The 19,968-nt window shown below is 38.1% G+C and overlaps 1 protein-coding gene across 8 annotated transcripts in view; it reads left to right on the top strand.

Moving 5' to 3' along the window:
• The first annotated feature begins 212 nt into the window (after nt 1–212).
• Nucleotides 213–19,968, top strand: part of LOC138761659 (cyclic nucleotide-binding domain-containing protein 2-like) — a 68,292-nt gene continuing 48,536 nt past the window's right edge. For 2 of the 8 annotated variants that reach the window (XM_069934194.1, XM_069934187.1), the window contains exons 1-2: nt 213–422; nt 945–1,105. Coding sequence is in view for 7 of the 8 variants with exons in the window: in XM_069934187.1 (XP_069790288.1) it covers nt 380–422; nt 945–1,105 (204 nt within the window). In the remaining variant the exon portion in view is untranslated. Of the gene's footprint in view, nt 423–944; nt 1,106–8,791; nt 8,893–8,947; nt 9,032–11,406; nt 11,443–19,968 lie in introns of those variants that run through there. The other 6 variants (XM_069934192.1, XM_069934188.1, XM_069934191.1 and 3 more) reach the window with 6 other exon arrangements.

Genomic DNA, 19,968 nt, shown 5'->3' with positions numbered 1-19,968 from the left:
TTGTGTGGCGGCACACATCCTCATTGCGAACCGGCCCCACTTGTATTGCCAGTCATGGGAAAATGGCATCGTCAGAGGTTTCTCTCTGACTCCAGCATCCCTTCCAGCGCACACCCTGGGTAGCGATTATGATGTCACAATACACCAGGTGACTAAGCTCATGCTGCCCTTATAGAGGCATGCTGAATTTGAATAAAAACTGTCGTTAACAACCCTCAATGTGGTGGCTGTGTTTCTTCCACTGTTCACACTGCCACAGTGTTTTTTTTTAATGTCAGCAAATTTACAAGGAAGAGTTATGCAAGCAGAATATAAGCTAGGATTTTATCAGATCATTCACCCTTTTTGATGTCATGTATAATTTCTGAAAAGGAAAAAAATGTCGTATAGATGGAGATTTAATTCTTCATTGTTAAAAAAAGGTTGATTTTTGTAATTTTATAAGAATGTAAATCCAGGAATATTTAGATATTAATCCTGATTCAATGGATAACAAATTTATTTAATGGGATGCTTTGAAGGCTTAATAAGAGGTCAAAGAATAAGTTATTCAGTTAAAATTTAAAAAGATTATGTTAAAGATTTAGATAAACTGGAGAGAGAAATGGGAGAATTTGGAAAACGATTTACAGAAAAATACATCTGAAGTGAAAAAGAATTATAATATATTCTAATTCGATGTAAACTTATAGAACTAAACAAAAATATGAATTGGGAGGAAGGGCACAAAGTTTTGGCTGGAAATTTAAAGGTGAACAAACTTCAAGGACTATTAATGCTATTAAAAGGAACTCCAAAAAAAGTTACTTATAATCCTCTTGAAATGAATGATTCCTTTAAAGATTTTTATTGTAAATTTTAAGCATCTCATTCTGATAATAATGAATTTTTTTTTTACAATTTTTTTAAATCTAAAATTAATTTATCTTCTTTAAATTGCCAAGATCAAAAAAATTTATATGCTCCATTTATGGTGAAGGAAATTATTTATGTCCTTAATTCTTTACAATGTGGTAAGTCTCCCAGAGAGGATGGTTTTCTGCCAGAATTTTACAAGAAATTTGAAGACTTATTAATAACTCCTTTTATGGACGTGTTGAACCAGGTAAGTGAAACTCATTCTCTATCGGATTTTTTAAAATGCGATTATAACAATTATACTGAAGAAAGATAGGAATTCATTAAAAGCAGGATCTTAAAGACCAATACCATTATTAAATGTTGATTACAAGATTATACCTAAAGCAATGCTTCTCAACCTTTCTCTTTCCACTCACATACCACTTTAAGAATCCCTATGCCATCAATACTCTGTGGTCAGTCAGAGATTGCTTAAAGTGGTATGTGAGTGGGAAGGGAAAATTGAGTATCACTGCTCTAGTCCTAATTGTTAGTCAAATATTTTGCTTGAGAAAAATTGTCATTGGCCCATTTTCTTTGGAGTTATAAAACCATGCACATAATGAGTCAATTAGATATGATTAAAAACAGTGGTTTTCAAACTTTTTATTCCCACTCACATACCACCTTAAGCAATCCCTTGCTAATCACAGAGCACCTATGCCATAGGGAATACTTAAAGTGGTATGTGAGTGGAAAAATAAAGGTTGAGAGCCATTGAGTTAAAGTCATAGCACATAGATTGGCTAATTATTTACCAGATTTAATTCATGTAGATCAGCCTGGGTTTGTTAAAGGAAGACTGTGCAGATAATATTTGTATACTGATTAGTTTAATACATACCTTTCAAAAGAAAGGTGAATTGTCAGTGGCATTAGCTTTAGATGCTGAGAATGCTTTCGATAGGCTAGAATGGAATTCTTTAAGGTGTTTGAAAAGTTTGGTTTTAGATTTTAGTTTATTAATTGGATTAAAGCATTATATAAATATCCTTCTGTCAAGGTTGTATGAATGGACAAATTTCTTTGGCTTTTTCATTGTCTAGATCAAGTAGACAAGGATGTCCACTATCTCCAGCTTTGCTTGTTTTAGCAATTTAACCATTAGCAGAATTAATAAGACAAGATACTAGTATTAAGGGTATAAAAGTACAGAGGAACATAAGATTAATTTATATGCTGATGATGTTTTGATTTATATGACATCCCATAAATTCTTTGTGTTCTTTGTATACAAGACTGGATGAATATGGTGAAATATCAGTTTATAAGACAAAAATGAAATTATCCTCTTGGTAAAAGGAGATTATATTCAATGTAAACATTTAGCAAATTTAAATGGTCAGAAAATGGAATTAAATATTTGCGAATATGAATTGATAATGATTTAAATGATTTGTATGAATTAAATTATTTACCCTTATTTAATAAAATTAAGGATGATTTCAATAAATGGAATGATTTACCTATAACTTTAATGGGTAGAGTAAATTGTATTAAAATTCAGATTTTTCCAAGGGTTCAATATCTTTTTCAATCAATTCCTTGTGGGAGACCTCAAATTTTTTAAAGGATTTAAATTTAAGTATTAGGAATATTTTATGGAAAGGAAAGATGCCTAGACTTTTAGAGAAATTAACTTGAAAGTTTGAATTATGAGGTTTACAACTTCCTCATTTTAAGAATTACTATAAAGTAGCCCAATTGAAATTTATTAATGGAATGTTTGATTTAGATAAATCTTTAACTTGGGCTAAAATAGAATTGAGTAAAAGAGGTGAAGATCATATGCAGGATTTTATTTATAAATGGAATTCTAAATTATTAAAATTATTAGAGATACACATCTTTTGAATCATTTCATTGAATTATGGAATAAAATAGATTATGAGGTAGATGAAAAAGGTTTAATTTTCTGAAGAACACCTCTATATCAATATAGAATTCCTTTTCTATGAATAATCAATTTTTGAGGATTTGGATTCAAATAGGGATTTTAAAAAAAAGATTGTTTTGAAGCTGGGTAAATTTATTATTTTTCAATGAATAAAGGAAAAATTGAATGTCACAAATAACACTTTTCTGTTATTATCACGTTAAAGCTTTTTTTGATTGATAGATTAGTTTGTAATTTAAGATTGCCTAGACAAAATGAATTAGAGTTATTAATAATTAAGGGTGGTATAAATAAATTTATTTCAAAGATGTATAAATCACTTCAAAAAACAGATCCTGGAATTGGAATTGATAAATCAAGATTAAAATGGGAGGTTGATTTGGGTAGACAAATAGATGAAAATGATTGGAAACAACTTTGTAAGGATAGTATGACAAAAATTATTAATGTAAGAAATAGATCAGTTCAATGTAATTTTTTAAATCAATTATATTTAACTCCCCAAAAATTAAAAAAGTTTAATTTAGTATCATCAGATTTATGTTTTAGATGTGATCAAGAAATTGGTTTATTTTTTTCATTCCACTTGGGAGTGTCCTAGAGTAAAACCTTTTTGGTTAGAGGTTAAAAAAAAACAATTTTTGGAGAAAATATTAAAGGTAAAACTTCCACTAGATCCAATGTTATTTTTGTTGGGTGGTATTAAAATAATTAATTCTATTTAAATTTAACAATGTATCAGATTACATTTTTATGATTAGCTCTAGCAGTTTCTAGAAAGTGCATTGCCATTTCTTGGAAATCAAATACAGATTTAGGAATGGAGGGATGGTGTACTGAATTGCGCTCTTGTATCTCACTTTAGAAAATAACTTAGAATTTATGTAATAAATATCATTTCATTTTGAAAAAATGGAGCCCATACTTACAATGTGTTGGTTTGAAATTTTTTAAGGACTCTGAAAACTCGCCACACTGGTAACCCTTAGCTCCAGTATTACTTTCTTTTTTCTTATGTAAGGGTCGGTGGGGAGGAAGGGAGGGATTAGGTTACATTTATATATACCACACATGTATTATTTTTTTTCAATTTATCCATTTAAGAATTGTAGATGTGGTTTTAAAATTCTTAAGTAAAATTAAAAACAAATTAATTTCATCTTTCTCTTAGGAATGATCTTAGATGGAGAATACAAAAGGAAGTACCATATTTATTCCTTAATTGTTCAAAAGACATGAGGTCCCTCCTCATAACAGTCATCAATATTTCTTATTCTTCTGTCATGCCATAAATTCAATTTTTTGTTGCCCAGATTCATGGGCACAAAACATTTTTACATAATGGTGCTCATACCTACTTTTTTAAATACACATTTATTTCTTGCCATATTCTAATTGTTATGTATTAATATAGGGTTATGTCTTTTTTGTTATTAGTTTAACATTCCACTTGTAAACAAAGTCCTTCACTGACACCTCTTATTGAATTCAATCCCATTTGGATCCAAGAGCGGGTGCTAACTTCTTCAAAGAAGAATGATAAAAATCTTGCTTGTGCTGATAAATACTTGCTAAAATCCTGGAGCCTAAATCCTCCCAGTTTATAATCCAATGTTATCTTTTCCCATGATATTCTCAGCACTTTGTTATTCCATAGGAATATCCTTATATAATTATTTAATAATTTAAATAAATTTTTAGGTAGTGCAAAAGGCAGGGATTGAAAAAGGTACTGCAATCTTGGCATCACCTTCATTTTGATACAATTTACTTTTCCCACTAGAGTTATTGGGAAGACTTTTATATTTCTGTAAATTTTTTCTAACATATAATTTATATAAGTTCTGTAAATTATCTTCTGTCATTATTTATAAATATTTGATTCTACCTATCTTCCTTTTATATCTACTACCTTTTTGATATATTTCATAATCAAAATTTGTCAGTGGCATTATCTCATTCTTGTCCATATTTATTTTAATAACCTGAGACTCTTCCATTTTTTCTAATATTGTTTATCATTTTATCAAGGACTCAGCTGGGTCAAATGTATAATAGCATATCATCAACAAATAAACTAATTTTATATTCTTCCTGTCCAACTTTGAGGCCCTTTAATATTCAGATCTCCGGGGCCGCCGCCTCCTTCTTTCTGCCCGGACCGGGACCTCCGCCTGCTTCGCTCTGCCGAGGCCGGGGCCACCGCCTCCCCCTCGCTTCTGCCCGGACCGGGGCCTCCTAACATATAAATATACGAAATGGCAGGCGGAGGCCAACAGGTTGGATTGCGACCAGGTATGGTCCGACCTAGGAGGGGAGGCAGGCCCCTCCAGCCCGGGTAAGAAACCTGCATAGGAGAAGGCCACTCCAATATAAAACCTACGACCCAAGGACCTCGCTGCCACGTCCCAGCCTGCTTGGCCACGGCACACGAACTACTCGACATACTCAAGGGAAAAATCACTGAAATCTGATTATTAGTTTTCCAATTTATAAATTTTCTGCCTTTACTAAATTTTACTAATTTTTTAAATAAAAGAGACCATTCTAAACAGTCAAATGATTTTTCTGCATCTAGACAGACTGTTATACTTGGATTCAACTTTGATTTTGCCAAATGAATGATGATAATTTAGTTAGTCTATTTGAAGAATGACTTCCTTTAACAATCCCACACAATTTGTATACATTAATTTTGGTAGATATTGTCCCAATCTATTAGCTAGTGCCTTTACCAATATTTTATAATCATCATTGAGGAGTAATATAGGTTTATATAATGAAATTTTTAATGGATGTATTTGGTAACACCAATTATGGCAGTTGAGAAAGATTCTGAGAGAGTCTGGGTCTCCACTGCCTGGTCCAATACATCCATCATAAGAGGCATCAATAAATCTTTAAATTACTTTTCGAACTTGGGAGGGAACTCATCCTCTCCTAGAGTTTGTTAGCTTTAAAGTGCCCAAAGCTCTTTCAGTTTCTTCTCTTGTAAAAGGGGCATCCAAATCAACCCATTCTCTATCTTCTAATCTTCTAAGTTCCATATTTGCTAAAAAAATTTGTCCATCTCAGTTCGAACTCCTAATAATTCTGATTTGTATAGTTTCATATAATGTCTAAATAAAAATATTATTTACTGTATTTTTATGCATATAACGTGCGTGTTATATGCGTATTTTACAAACCACGTACCGCCCCTCGCATTATATGCATGTGCGCGCGATACAAAAATATTTTTACATGTTGAATAAAAATGAACTTAATTTTCCAGCCCCTGGTTCTAAATTGTTTTCTTATCGCTTTAATTTAAAATAGCCATATAACATCTTAAATAACAAATTAAAAAGCTGGACAATGTGTTAAAATTTAAAAAAAACATAACAATTAGTCTTCAACATCATCCGTAACCCCTTTGAATCCTTCAAAGTTGGATTATTCACTCTCTTTGTTAAAATACTTTAGGACAGCCTGCAAACCTTCTTCGGTTACTGTTGATACTGACATATCATCGCAATGTCTGCTTTCGTCATCAGTGGTGGAATCCTCATCATAAGCCGGCTTTTCTGAATCTGCTGCGGATAGGTTTTGGTGTAATTTTATCCCATGCTCTGGCAACTCATCACAAACATCAGTATTGGTTGCTCGTTTCAGCCGTCTGGCTAGGGTGAATACATGAATGCTGTTCTGCATCCATTCCTCCCATTCTGATCTGATGAATGATTTGCATGATGATCACGGCTGGAGTTTACTTGTCAACCCACCCGAAATTACTGCAATGTAGGCGCCAACAGAATTTATAGTCCTTTGTGCTGAATGTTCTTTGTGAGCTGCCGTCGAATCAAATAAGAGTAATTATTTCTTTTGGTGGGGGGGGGGGAACTGCCTGGTCTAGGCCTGTAACACCTTTTCACCCACAGTTCTATAACACTGAAGTCCATCCAACCTTTCTTGTTACAGTGAACAATCAGAGAAGAAGAAAGATTAGTTTCACAAAATAGTTCTTTCTCTTAATAAACTCACAGAAGTCTTTCCTTCTCAACAGAGCCATCTATACACACTTTCTTGTTTTTCTGTTGTCGTAATAGTTAAAATTAATGGTGAATGATCTGATAAAAGTCTCACCAAATATCTTGGGCGGGCCATTATTTTGCTTAGAATATTCATGTGCTGCTCCCAGAATTGTCTCCCGTTCCTGGTAACTCAAAAGTCTTACCAGGACCGGTTATGATCACTGGCTCTCCTAGGTTCAAGGGTCTGGTGAGCCCTTTCAATATGTAATTTTTCTCTGAATTTTTCTTCTCTCAACACTCGTGAGATCCACGTTTCAAAGAAGTTCGCTGGATCTCTTCCCTCAATTCCTTCTTTCAGTCTGATAATTTGAACATTGTTTCATCTGCTAAAATTTTCCACGTGGTCGATCTTGTCCAGCAGACCTTGTCTGTCCGACTCCCATTGCTTCACATCTTTTTAGCAAGTCTTCCGCTTGGTTCATTCTTTCCATTGTCTTCAATGTTTTTTTTAAAATTTCAGTTCTGTCTCTCATTACATTTTCAATGCTTGCAAATCGATTGCTCAAGATTTCCAGGATAATATTTAGTTCTTGTCCTGACTTTCCAGATCTGCCAGGGTCTACAGGTCTTGAAGCCTCTCCCTTTTGGGCTTTCATTTGATGCTCCTGGTTGAGTAAAAAAACTTCCTTGATTTTTGTTATTGTTTGTCTTGATACTTATTTTGTCCATTTTTTTTTAGTGAAAAATTCTAAATTTTATGATTTTAATTGTCTTTTTAATGATCTTGACGGAGAGCTCATTCAAAACACGTCTAATTCCTTTGCATGGCCCCGCCCCTGTATAAAATGGGTACTTGATGGTGCAGACTCTATGGTCCAAAAGGCCTGCGTTTATGCTGGATCGCTGACCTCCGACTGAAAGGAACATAATGGGATCTGCAAATGGTATTAAATTTAAAATGCTGGAAATAGCAGTTTGTACAAAACCTGTGGCATGGGATTAAAAAATGGTTAATGTTTCTGCCATAGTTCACTGAGCAAGCAGGAATGTTTTAAGTTGCAAAGATGATGTTGGCCGAGGGAGGTTGATCCTCTGCAATGAGTCAACAGGGAAGATTGGTCCACATGAGTTTTTATGTTCTTATATCCTTCTGTTCTGCATCTCGAGTTGCTTAGCATGAGTGTTGTGGTCCGAATGGGCTCTTCTGCATTACTTGTTTTTATGTAGGTTGCTGTTGCAGGAGATGCAGTAGTACTAAAGTGTTAAATGCGGACAGGAACTTTCGAAGGTGGATCTTGCCGTATGAAGCTGTTATTTTTGGTTGACAGACGCATTGATGGCTTGATGACAACACTGAGTGCTGCAATGAAAACGTGCCTGCATTGGTGCACACAGCTGCCATCCTGCACGGAGATCCACCCGGTTTGGTGATCGCTCTGGCCGGCCTCTCGGGAAGAGCTTGAACTCTCGCACCCTTTCTCGGGGGTATCTGCTCGCTTCTGACCCGCTTAAATTTCCCTCCGTCATATAGAGTCTGAAAGAGTGGGTAGGTCTTATCGGTGGGAGAGTGGTTAAAAGAAGGGAAAGAATGAAAGGGAGCTGAGAGGCAAGTTTTTTCCACCCACGCAGAACCGGTACATGGAGTTGGATACAATCACAGATATTTATTTGTATGGGGCAAAAGTGGGACTTTCAAGAAGCCACCTTGGTCGACGTGGGAAATGCGGGGCTGTTTCCTCCCTGGGACACCCATTCAACTGCCCCAACTCGGAACGCTGATCGTCCGTGCCTGTCGCTGCCTGAATCGCCGAGTCTCTCCGAACAGTTCGCGATCGGTGAAACCGCGGCGGATTCCAGTTGGAGAGGAGCACTGGACGTTGCCGTGAATACTGAGGGAGGGACATTCATGGTGCTTCGCTCGGCGCTGGAGGATGGCAGGCTGGACGATGGTTCCAAATCCGAACGGCGGGCTGTTGGGAAAGACGCGGGGGCTGAGCGATGAGCAGCTCGCCGAGCACACACGGCTCCAGGAAAAGCATCTTCGAGGATCGCCTGCGAGATGAGTCCGAGTCGCCCGCTCAAGTAACCAGGCTTACCGAGTATTCGCCAATCCCTTCTGTTGTCACTTCCAATCCCTGATCCGCCTCAGCCGATGGGGATTAATGATGTTCCCAAAGGCTGGATCGTGGTGGCAAAAGGCGCAGGACTGACCCTTGAAATCGTTAGTTAAGCAATCTATCTCTTGGCTCTCGCGGTGGCTGCTCCCAAATGTATCCAATTCCCTTGGGCTGAGGCAAGGGGGAGTGATTACGCCCCTTACTTAGTTGGACTTGGGCTGAGGAGAGCAGGGTGCTGGGGCCCTGACATCAATCCAGAGCCTTGGAGTTTGTACTGTCTCCCTGTGCCATAGGACATCATAGGGCAGAAAACAGGCCCCTCGGCCCTCTAGTCTGTGCTGAACTATTAATCTGCCTAGTAGTCCCACTGACCTGCCCTCCATCCACGTACTTGTGTGGGGTTTCCCACACATCCTAAAGCTATGCAGATCTGTCTGTGAATTTGCTGCTCTGGTGTGGTCCCTAGAGTGTAGGGAGGAGTAGTTGATGGGAATGTGGGGAGAATAAAATGGGATTGGTGTAACTAGATGCTTGACAGACAGTAGGGGGGTGAGTGAGCTCAAGGATCTGTTTGCATATTGTATGACTATCATAAGCCACTTAAACATGAAAGTCTACAGACACTGTGCTTGCTTTTTACTGGAGAAACTCAGCAAGTCATGCAGCGTTCATTATGTAGCAAAGATGCACCAACGTTTTGGGTCTGAGCCCTTCATCAAGGTGTGAGCAAAATGCAGCCAGGCGCCTGAATGAAATGGTGGGGTGAAGGGGCAGGAGCACAGGTGGGATATGGGTGGGAGGGCACAAGAGGGAAAAATGCTGAGAAGTGATGGGGAGATGGATAGTTCTCTGAATGGAGAGGGAAAGGATTGGAAAGGAGATAGAGGGAGACAGGGGAGAGGCCTAAAGGAAACCAGAGAGGTGAATGTTAATGCCATCTGGATGGAGAGTGCCCAGATGGAATATTGGGTATTGTTCCTCCAATTTGTGGGTGGCATGAGTTTGGCAGTGCACAAAACCATGTCATATTAGAGTGGGGCACGGAATTGAAATGTTGCCAACAAGAGATCCCCGCCATTGCAGCGGACAGAGCAAAGGCACTCAGTGAAACAATCTCCCAGCCTGTGCCCAGTCTCCCCAATATAGTTAAGGCCACAACAGGAGCATTGGATGTGGTTGATGACCTTGGGCCAGGAGTACCATCCCACCGTCATTTTGACCACCTGCATGGTATGTTGCTCTCACTCATCTGGGTTGCCAAAGAGCAGCAGACTGGTGCAGCGGTTAGTGTTGTTGTCTTGCAACCCCAGAATTCCAGGTTCGAATCTGGCACTGTATGTAATGGACGTTTGTCCAGATTCTTGGAAAGAAAAGGTTCAGGCCCAATGCAGGCAAATAGTACTAACTCAGGAAGGCACCTGGTTGGAACAATCATCTTCCCCTGTGGGGCAGAAGCTGGAAACGATGGAGGGGTGGAGGGGGTGGGCAGAAGAAAAGGAATGCCCAGAACTCACTGAGAACTAGAAGAGTCATCCAGCATTGAAATAGGTTCTTCAGCCTACCAATTCTATGTTGACCACCAACAACCTATTCACACCAATCCCATTTTACTCTCTCCCTGTTCCCATCAACTCCCTTTGCAGATTCTACTGTTCACCAACACATAAAGAGCAATATCCAGCAGCCAGTTGACCTAAACATGGATGGAAACTGGTGCATACATTTAGGGGGTGGGGGAGAAACCCATGCGGTCATGGGGAGAGAGTGCAAGCCACACAGATGGCCAACTTTCTCTTGGGCTCCATGCAAACTCCACACAGACAGGGCCAACTTGCCTTGGGGGTCCATCCTGACATTGCTGGTTCCTTTGCCAGTGCTTTTGGGCCTGACCCAAGGCTACCTTCACCTGTCAATCATTGTATATTAGAATTGTACAGTACAAAAACCAGCCCATACTGGTCTCACTGCTCTCCCTGTTAATTACACCTCCCTTGTCCTACAACATAATTGTACCTGGTCCCAGCACCTGACAACTCATTCCAGACAATCACCATCCTTCAGATCACTTTTGAATCTTCACCTCTTTCACCTGAAAAACTACACTTGAGTTCCAGATTTCCCTGCCCTGGGGATCCATTGGATAGCCAACATCTCAAGTACGGACCCTGACAGACTGCAGTCTCCTGGCGATCTATGCTTTCCTCACTCCTCAGCTTTCCTTGCTCCAGGGAGAACAAACCTCAGTCTGCCCAATCTCATCCTCACAGTGCAGTCTGAGTTGGCCAAGAATCAAGCCAACAAGGCCCCTTCAGCCCTACACTTGGTGGGATTGTGAAAGACTCCTGATATAGTCTGGGCAATGGGCAGCTGTTAATGCTCAGCAACAGGGAGCAAGAACCTTAAAAACATTAGAGTTTCAAGAAAGCACAGTGAAGGCTTCCAGTGTTCGATTCTTATTTTATCAATGCTCTCCCCACAGAAACACACCAGTCATGCTGGACGCCAAGGTCATAGAGTAAGTTTTGCTGTTCCACACCTCCCTGTTATATGTTCTTCTATTAAGTGTTTTGATCAAAGTGGGGGTTCTTCAGCCCACCAATTCTATGTTGACCACCAACAACCCATTCACATCAATCCCATTTTACTCTCTCCCTGTTCCCATCAACTCCCTCTGCAGATTCCACTGTTCACCAACACACAAAGAGCAATATCCAGCAGCCAGTTAACTGAATCTTTAATATTCTGCGATCGTTTACAGTCAGAATCATGCTGGAGAGTGGTGGACATTTTTGGCATATCACTGTACCCATGCCAATGTCCTACACTCGTGCGGCCCCTGCCAATGATCGACATTCAGGCTGTGAGCTGATCGCCCAGGGGGATGGCATGGTGGAGCAGCAGGTCTAGCCGGTTCCTCAGGCACCGAGCAACCCAATCCTGTTTTCTTGTGCTCTCTGCCTGGAATCTGCATGGGTTTCCTTAGGGTGCACCTGATTCCTCCCATGCGGGCTGGTCAGTGACTTGGCCGCTGTAAAGTGTCCCCAGTGTGACTGTGGAGTAGAACCTGGGGGAATAGATGGGAATAGAAAGTTGGAATCATGTAAATGGACAATTGATTGATGGCACAGTCTCAATAGGCTGAAGAGCCTGTTTCCATGCTGTCTCTACAACTAGATAAAGTACAACCTATGTTTTCTGTGCTGAGAGAGGATGGAGACTTTTGGATGAAGTAAAAATGGGGTATTTTGTCCACTGCTTAAGTGAAGGACAATGTTATTTCTAGTGCCCATTTCAAGCAGGTTGATCAACTTCTCTAGACACTCTTGCATTGATGTTTTTGGGTTCATTCTCCCTCAGCAGCATATAATCCAAGGAGGCATCAAGGGGTGTACAGGAAGGGTAGGGAAATAGTCTTTAGATGAGCCATGATTACATTGATATGGCTGAGCCGGCTCAAAATTCCTGCTCCGATCTTTGGATTTTTTGGTGGTGGGAGCACTTTCCTTTGTAAGTTCTGAAAGATAATGAAAAAAAAGTTGAGGGAAACGGGGCAAGTTAACATGCAGGACAAAGCCACTCGACCCACCGGTTGGTGTTAAAGCCTATCAGCTCCTGCCCGAGCGGCGACAGTTTGCCCATCGCAACAACAGGTGTAAGGCAGATGCGAAAGCCCTGGAACACCTGGACAGCAAAGATACATATATCAGGATGTTCTTTAACAACTACAATTTGGCATTCATTGCCATCGGCCCCTCAAAATTGATCCCTCAAGCCCTGGGTCTCAATACCCCACAGTGTAATTGGATCCTGGATTTCCTCACCTCCAGACCACAATCAGTGAGGATTGGTAAGAACATCTCCTGCACAATCTCCATCAGTACCAGAGCACCACAGGGCTGTGTTCTTAGCCCCCTGCACTACTCACTTTACAACGACGACTGGGTGGCTCGGTATCACATTAACACCATTTACAAATTCACTGATAATACCACAGCATATTTGAGGGAGATTGAAAACTTGGCCGAATGGTGCACCAACAACAACCTTGCATTCAATGTCACCAAAACTAAAGAGCTGATTTTTGACTTCAGGAAACAAACTCAATCAGGGACTCATTTTTTAAAATAATTTTTTTTATTTTTCACACTGTGAACCTTATCAACCAAACTGTGTCCAAACGTTTCTCATTAAATATACACAGTGGCTGTAATTAACAGGCCTCCCTCCCTCCTTCCCATCCCCCTCCAAAACCAATAAATATTCAACGTATACAATACAATAAAACCATAAAACAATTTTTTCACACAAAGGAAAAACAAACAAGAAAAATATCATCTACTTTTACACACTAAATCAAATTGTTTTGTCTTCTTATCATTTTAGGGGATGGAAGTCTGAGCCAAGCTCTCTCTATTATGTTCCATGTATGGTTCCCAAATTTGTTCAAACTATGTGACTTTATTTTTTAAATTATATGTTATTTTTTTCCAATGGAATACATTTATTAATTTCCATGTACCATTTCTGTATTCTCATGTGTTCTTCCATTTTCCAAGTTGACATTATACATTTTTTTTGCTACTTCTAAGGCTATCATAATGAATCTTTTTTGCACTTTATCCAATTTGAGGCCTAATTCTTTACTTCTTTATAAAAGAAAGATCTCTGGATTTTTTGGTATGTTGTTTTTTTGTGATTTTATTTAATATCTGATTTAGTTCTTCCCAAAACGTCTTCACTTTTGTACATGCCCAAATTGCATGTAATGTTGTTCCCATTTCCTTCTTACAGCGAAAACACCTATCTGATAATGTTGGATCCCATTCTTTTAATTTTTGAGGAGTGATACATACCCTGTGTAACCAATTATACTGTATCATGCGTAACTTTGTGTTTATTGTACATAACTTTTGTACATAACTTTCGAACATAATTTTTCCCATACTTCATTTTTTATCTTTATGTTTAAATCCTTTTCCCACTTTTGTTTCAGTTTATAGCTTATTTCATCATTTTCCTTACCTTGCAGCTTAATGTACATGTTAGTTATAAATCTTTTAATTATCATTGTATCTGTAATTACATATTCAAAGCAGCTTCCTTTTGGTAATCTCAATCTGTTTCCCAATTGATCCTTTAAATAAGATTTCAGTTGATGGTATGCAAACATTGTACCGTGAGTTATTCCATATTTGTTCTTTAACTGTTCAAATGTTAATAAATTATTTCCAGAAAAACAATTTTCTATTCTTTTGATTCCTTTTCTCTCCTATTCTCTAAAGGAAAGGTTATCTATTGTAAAAGAGATTAGTGCATTTTGCAATAATAATTTTGGTATTTGGTAATTCATTTTTTTTCCTTTCTGCATTGACCTTCTTCCATATATTAAGAAAATGATGCAATACTGGTGAGCTTTTATATTGCACCAGCTTTTCATCCCATTTATAAAGTATATGTTCCGGGTGCCTTCTCCCCTATTTTATCTAGTTCTATCTTAGTCCAGTCTAGTTTTTCTCTCGTCTGGTAAAAATCTGATAAATACCTTAATTGTGCAGCTCTATAATAATTTCTGAAGTTTGGTAACTGTAAACCACCTTGGTTACTCTCTGTTAATTTATCTAGTGCTACCCTCAGTTTCCCCCCTTTCCACAAGAATTTCCTTATTATTCTCTTTAGTTCAGCAAAGAATTTCTCTGTTAAGGGAATTGGTAACGTTTGAAATAAGTATTGTATCCTTCATTTTAATGCAGTTCACCCTCCTATCAACATTAGTGGTAGTTCTTTCCAATGTTCTAAGTCTTCCTGTAATTTCTTTATTAATGGCTGATCATTTATTTTTTACAAGTGGCTTAAGTTATTATCTAACCTGATCCCTAGGTATCGGATTGCTTGTGCTTGCCATTTAAATGGTGATTCTTTTTTAAGCTCTGTATAATCCGCATTACTCATTGGCATCATTTCACTTTTATTTGCGTTGACCTTGTACCCTGATTATTTCTCCATATTCCTTCAATTTCTTATGTAATTCTTTAATTGATATCTCTGGTTCTGTTAGATATTCTACGATGTCACCTACAAATAAACTGATTTTATACTTCTCCTTTATTTTTACCCCTTTTAAATTCTTATTAGCTCTGCCAATGATTCTATTGCTAAGGCGAACAATGAGGGGGATAATGGACATCCCTGCCTCATTGATCTACTTAATTTGAATTGGTTCGATACATATCCATTTGCTACTACCTTTGCCAATGGTCCATTATATAATGCTTTAATCCAATTAATATATTTTTCTGGCAGATTGAACTTCTGTAATACTTTAAATAAGTAGTTCCACTCTACCCTGTCAAAGGCTTTTTCTGCATCTAAGGCAAAGCCACTGTTGGTTTTTTATTCCCTTGAGCTACATGAATTAGATTAATAAGTTTATAGACTTTATCCGCTGTTCGTCTTTTATTAATAAATCCAGTTTGATCTTGTTTTACTATTTTTTGGTACGCAGTTGGCCAATCTGTTTGCTAATAATTTCGCTGTTATTTTATAATCTGAGTTAAGTAGAGATATTGATCTATATGATGCTGGTGTTAATGGATCCTTCCCCATCTTTGGTATTACTGTAATTATTGCTGTCTTACATGAGTCTGGCATGTTTTGTGTTTCTTCTTCCTGATTCATTACTTCCAGGAGAGGAGGAATTAATAACTCTTTAAATGTTTTATAAAATTCTATTGGAAATCCATCCTCTCCTGGTGTTTTATTGTTCGGCAGCTTTTTTAATATGTCCTGTACTTTCTCTACTTCAAATGGTTTTATCAGTTTGTTTTGTTCCTCTTCTTGCAATTTCAGCAGTTCAATTTTAGCTAAAAATTGTTCTATTTTATCATTGTTCCCTTCATTCTCAGTTTGGTATAATTGTTCATAAAATTCCTTAAAGTTTTCATTAATCTCTGTTGGGTTATATGTTATTTGTTTGTCCTTTTTCCTTGACACCAGTACAGTTCTTTTAGCTTGTTAAGTTGCCAGGCCAATATTTGTATTTTTTTCTCCCAATTTGTAATACTTTTGCTTTGTTTTCATTATGTTCTTCTCCACCTTGTATGTTTGTAATGTTTCGTATTTTTTTTTGTCCGCCAATTCTCTCTTTTTCTTTATATTACTTTATATTTCAAATATGTTTTAATTTGGCATTCAATAAACTCTCTAAATTCCTGCCTTTTAAGTAGCATGGAGTTTAACCTCCATCTATTTGTTCTTGGTGGGATGTCCTCCAGTTCTATTGCCAATAGCAGGGGTCAATTATCTAAAAGTAGTCTAGCTTTATACTCAGTTTTCCTAACTCTCCCTTGAATATGAGCCGACAACAAAAACATATCAATCCTTGAGTATGTTTTATGCCTACTTGAATAATATGAATATTTCTTCTCTTTTGGGTGCTGCCTCCTCCATATATCCATAAGTTTCATTTCCTGCATTGATTTAAACATAAATTAGGCTACTTTATTCTTTTTGCTTGTCTTTTGTCCAGTTTTATCCAACAATGGATCCAAATTAAGGTTAAAATCCCCCACCTATCAATATATTTCCTTGTGTGTCTGCAATCTTCAAAAAAATATCCTGCAATAACTTTTGATCCTCATCGCTAGGTGCATATATATTGAGCAAATTCCAAAATTCTGAGTATATCTGACACTTTGTCATTACATTACCTCCCTGCTGGATCTGTTATTTCCTCCTCTATCTTGATTGGTACATTTTTGTTAACTAGTATGGTTACACCTCTAGCTTTTGAGTTATATGATGCTGCTGTTACGTGTCCTACCCAGTCTCTCTTTAATTTGTTATGTTCCACTTCAGTTAGATGCGTTTCCTGCACAAATGCTATATCTATTTTTAATTTTTTCAGTAAATTTAGTAACCTCTTCCTTTTAATTTGGTTATGTATTCCATTAATGTTTATAGTCATATAGTTCAATGTGGCCATCTTATATCTTGTTTACACCTCTTTTACGCCTCCTAGCCACCTCCATCCCCCTTTTTCCCATTTTTATCTTTTAGTTTTCCCTTTTTAAACTCAATGTATGACAGCACATTTAAAACATAAAATAATCCAACAATTCCCACACCCAATAACACCTTAACCCCAAGTGCACTCCCTCCCCTCTCTGAGTTGCCCCTTATCCCTTGCCGGGCAACCACTACTCCCCTTTCCATTTGGTTTGTGATCTTGCTTGCAAGCATCAACTGATTTCGCAGTGACGGTTATTCTCCTCACCCCCAGCCCTCCCCCCCAGAAAATACTTTTTTTAAATACATTTAACAAAGCTCTCTCTTTTTCTCCCCCCTTCCTTCCATCCCTTCTCTTTTCCATCTTTATTTCTTTACATATACATAATTTTTACTTTATAATATTACGTCTTTATATATACTTTGTCGCCGGTCTTCTTTCTTGTTATATCTCTTCATCTCTTCTTCTGTCCTGCAAATATTCTGCAAATTCTTGTGCTTTCTCCGGATCCGAGAACAGTCTGTTTTGCTCCCCAGGTATAAATACTTTAAGTACGGCTGGATGTCTTAACATGAATTTATAACCTTTTTTCCATAAAATTGTTTTTGCTGTATTAAATTCCTTCCTCTTTAAGAGTTCAAAATTTATGTCTGAGTAAAAAAATATTTTTTGTCCCTTATATTCCAATGGCTTATTATCTTCTCTAACTTTATTCCTTGCCCGCTCCAGTATATTTTCTCTTGTCATATATCTTAAAAATTTTACTAAGATGATTCTTGTTTTTTGATGTGTCTGCGGTTTTGGTACTAGTGCTCTGTGTGCCCTTTCTATTTCCATTTCTTCATGCAATTCTGTCATTCCCAAAACCTTTGGGATCCATCCTTTCATAAATTTCTTCATCCTCCTTCAGGCCCACTATTTTTTTGTTGTTTCGCCTCCTATAGTTTTCCAACATATCAATTTTCTGAGATAACAACTCTTGTGTCTCTTTAATTTTTTTGTCATTTACTTCCAATTCTACAGCAGTTTCTCCTCCATATTTTCTACTCTTTTCCCTATTTCTGTCATGACCAGTTCTAAACTTGGCATTTTATCTTCTGCTCTTTTCATTTTTCTTTTAATTGCACTAAATTCTAATGATAACCATTCTTTTAATGATCTCATTTGTTCTTCAAAAAAGGCTTTATCTATATTTTGTCCATCTGTTTTACCTTCTATTTCCCTGTGAAGATCTTGGTCGTCTTCTTCCTCTTCTTCTGTATCTGTCTCTTCTGCTTTTTCTGATGAATTACTTCTGTGTCTTTGTTGGGCCTCCTCTTGCTGGGCCTCTTGTTGTCAGTCAGCTTGCTGTCGTTCTCCCTCGTCCGGCTCCTTGCTCCTTTCCTCGCCGTTATTTTTATCCTCCAGCTGAGCGCTCTGATGCCGGGCATCCCTCAGCTGGTCATGTTGTAACTGCTTGCTCCTCGGCTGAGCCCCCTTCCCACTGGTGTTCACTTTTTCCTTTGATTGCGCACTACGCACTTTTGTTTGGCTCCGAGAGCCATTTTTGGAGTCCACCGGTTGGGAGGTTTCGACTTCGCAGAGCGCTCACCAACCTCGGAGATTGGCTGCTCTTCACCACCGTAGTTCCCTGCTCCTGCGTGCAGGTAGGGCCTCTTTTTTCTTCTCCAGTGATTTTTCTTCTTTTTGTCCCATTGTTCTTACTCTCTCTTTCTTGGGTGCCATCTTCTTGTTCTTCTCTGTAACTTTATCTTCTCGTTCTTGAGTTTTATATTCATTGAGCTCTGTCTTTTCTAAACTTTTTTCCTTTTTTGTCTGGAGAGGGCTTGTTCCACCCGACCGGCCACTACTCCATCTCATGACTCCTCATCAGGGACTCATTTAAGGACTCTTACTTTTGCACTTTATTGATGTTTTTTATTCTCTCAGTATTGCACAGTCGGTTTGTTTACATTTTTTTATTTATATGTGTTCGTTGAGTACAGTTTTTTTTTCATTACCAATGCCTGGTAATTCTGCCTCGTCTACAGGGAAAAAAGAATCAGGGTTTTATTTGATGTGTATTTACTCCGACAATACATCTGAAATCTAAATCTATATCTTGTAGCTCATTTCTCCACTCTCCCACCTGCATTCTCCGATCACCTGCCATCTTGTGCTCCTCCCCCTCCCCTACCCTTTTATTTGAGTGTCCAACATGTTTGTGTATTCCTGATGAAGGGTTTTCCAAAATGTTGACTGTCTATTGCTTTCCATGGATCAGTTCCTTTAACCCAGTGGTTCTCAACCTTTATCTCTCCACTCACAAACCACTTTAAGTATTCCCAATGGCATAGGTGCTCTGTGATTAGTAAGGGATTGCTTAAGGTGGTATGTGGGTGGAAAAAGTTTGAAAACCTCTGTTTTCATTGTACCTAATTGATTCGTTATGTGCACGGTTTCATAACTCCAAAGGAAATGGGCCAATGGCAATTTTCTCAAGCAAAATAATTCAGTAACAATCGGGTCTAGAGCAGTGATTCTCAACCTTACTTTCCCATTCACAAACCACCTTAAGCAATCCCTTACTAATAATCACAGAGCACCGAGTCCATAGGGATTATTTAAAGTGGTATGTGAGTGGAAAGAAAAAGGTTGAGAACCACTGCTCTAACATTGTCTTGCTCCTAACACCTTTGTATCTGTTTTCCCCTTCCCTAACATCCAGTGCCCAGCACTGAGCATGATACCAGGAGTTAATGCAGACCCCTTTAATAGGACAGTTACAAGGCCAGTTGGTTGTTGCTTGAGGCTAGGAGGCGATAGGCAAACCAAACTGAGTTGCCTTTAACACCAAAATATGTCAAAATAATCCAGGCTGTTTCCCCTCAGAAACAATTCTGCTGACTAGAGCCACACACAAAGTGCTGGGGCAGCTCAGCAGGTCAGGCAGCATCTGTGGAAAACAATCGACAGTTTACATTTTGGGCAGAAAACACTTGTCAGAAACATCGACCATCTATTGCCATCCACAGATGCTGCCAGAAACATCGGACA

The sequence above is a fragment of the Narcine bancroftii genome, chromosome 4, assembly GCF_036971445.1.
Source record: "Narcine bancroftii isolate sNarBan1 chromosome 4, sNarBan1.hap1, whole genome shotgun sequence".
NCBI classification, from domain to species: domain Eukaryota; kingdom Metazoa; phylum Chordata; class Chondrichthyes; order Torpediniformes; family Narcinidae; genus Narcine; species Narcine bancroftii.
The sequence above is the reverse complement of the archived record's forward strand: the minus strand, read 5'-3'. Positions and strand labels throughout refer to the sequence as shown.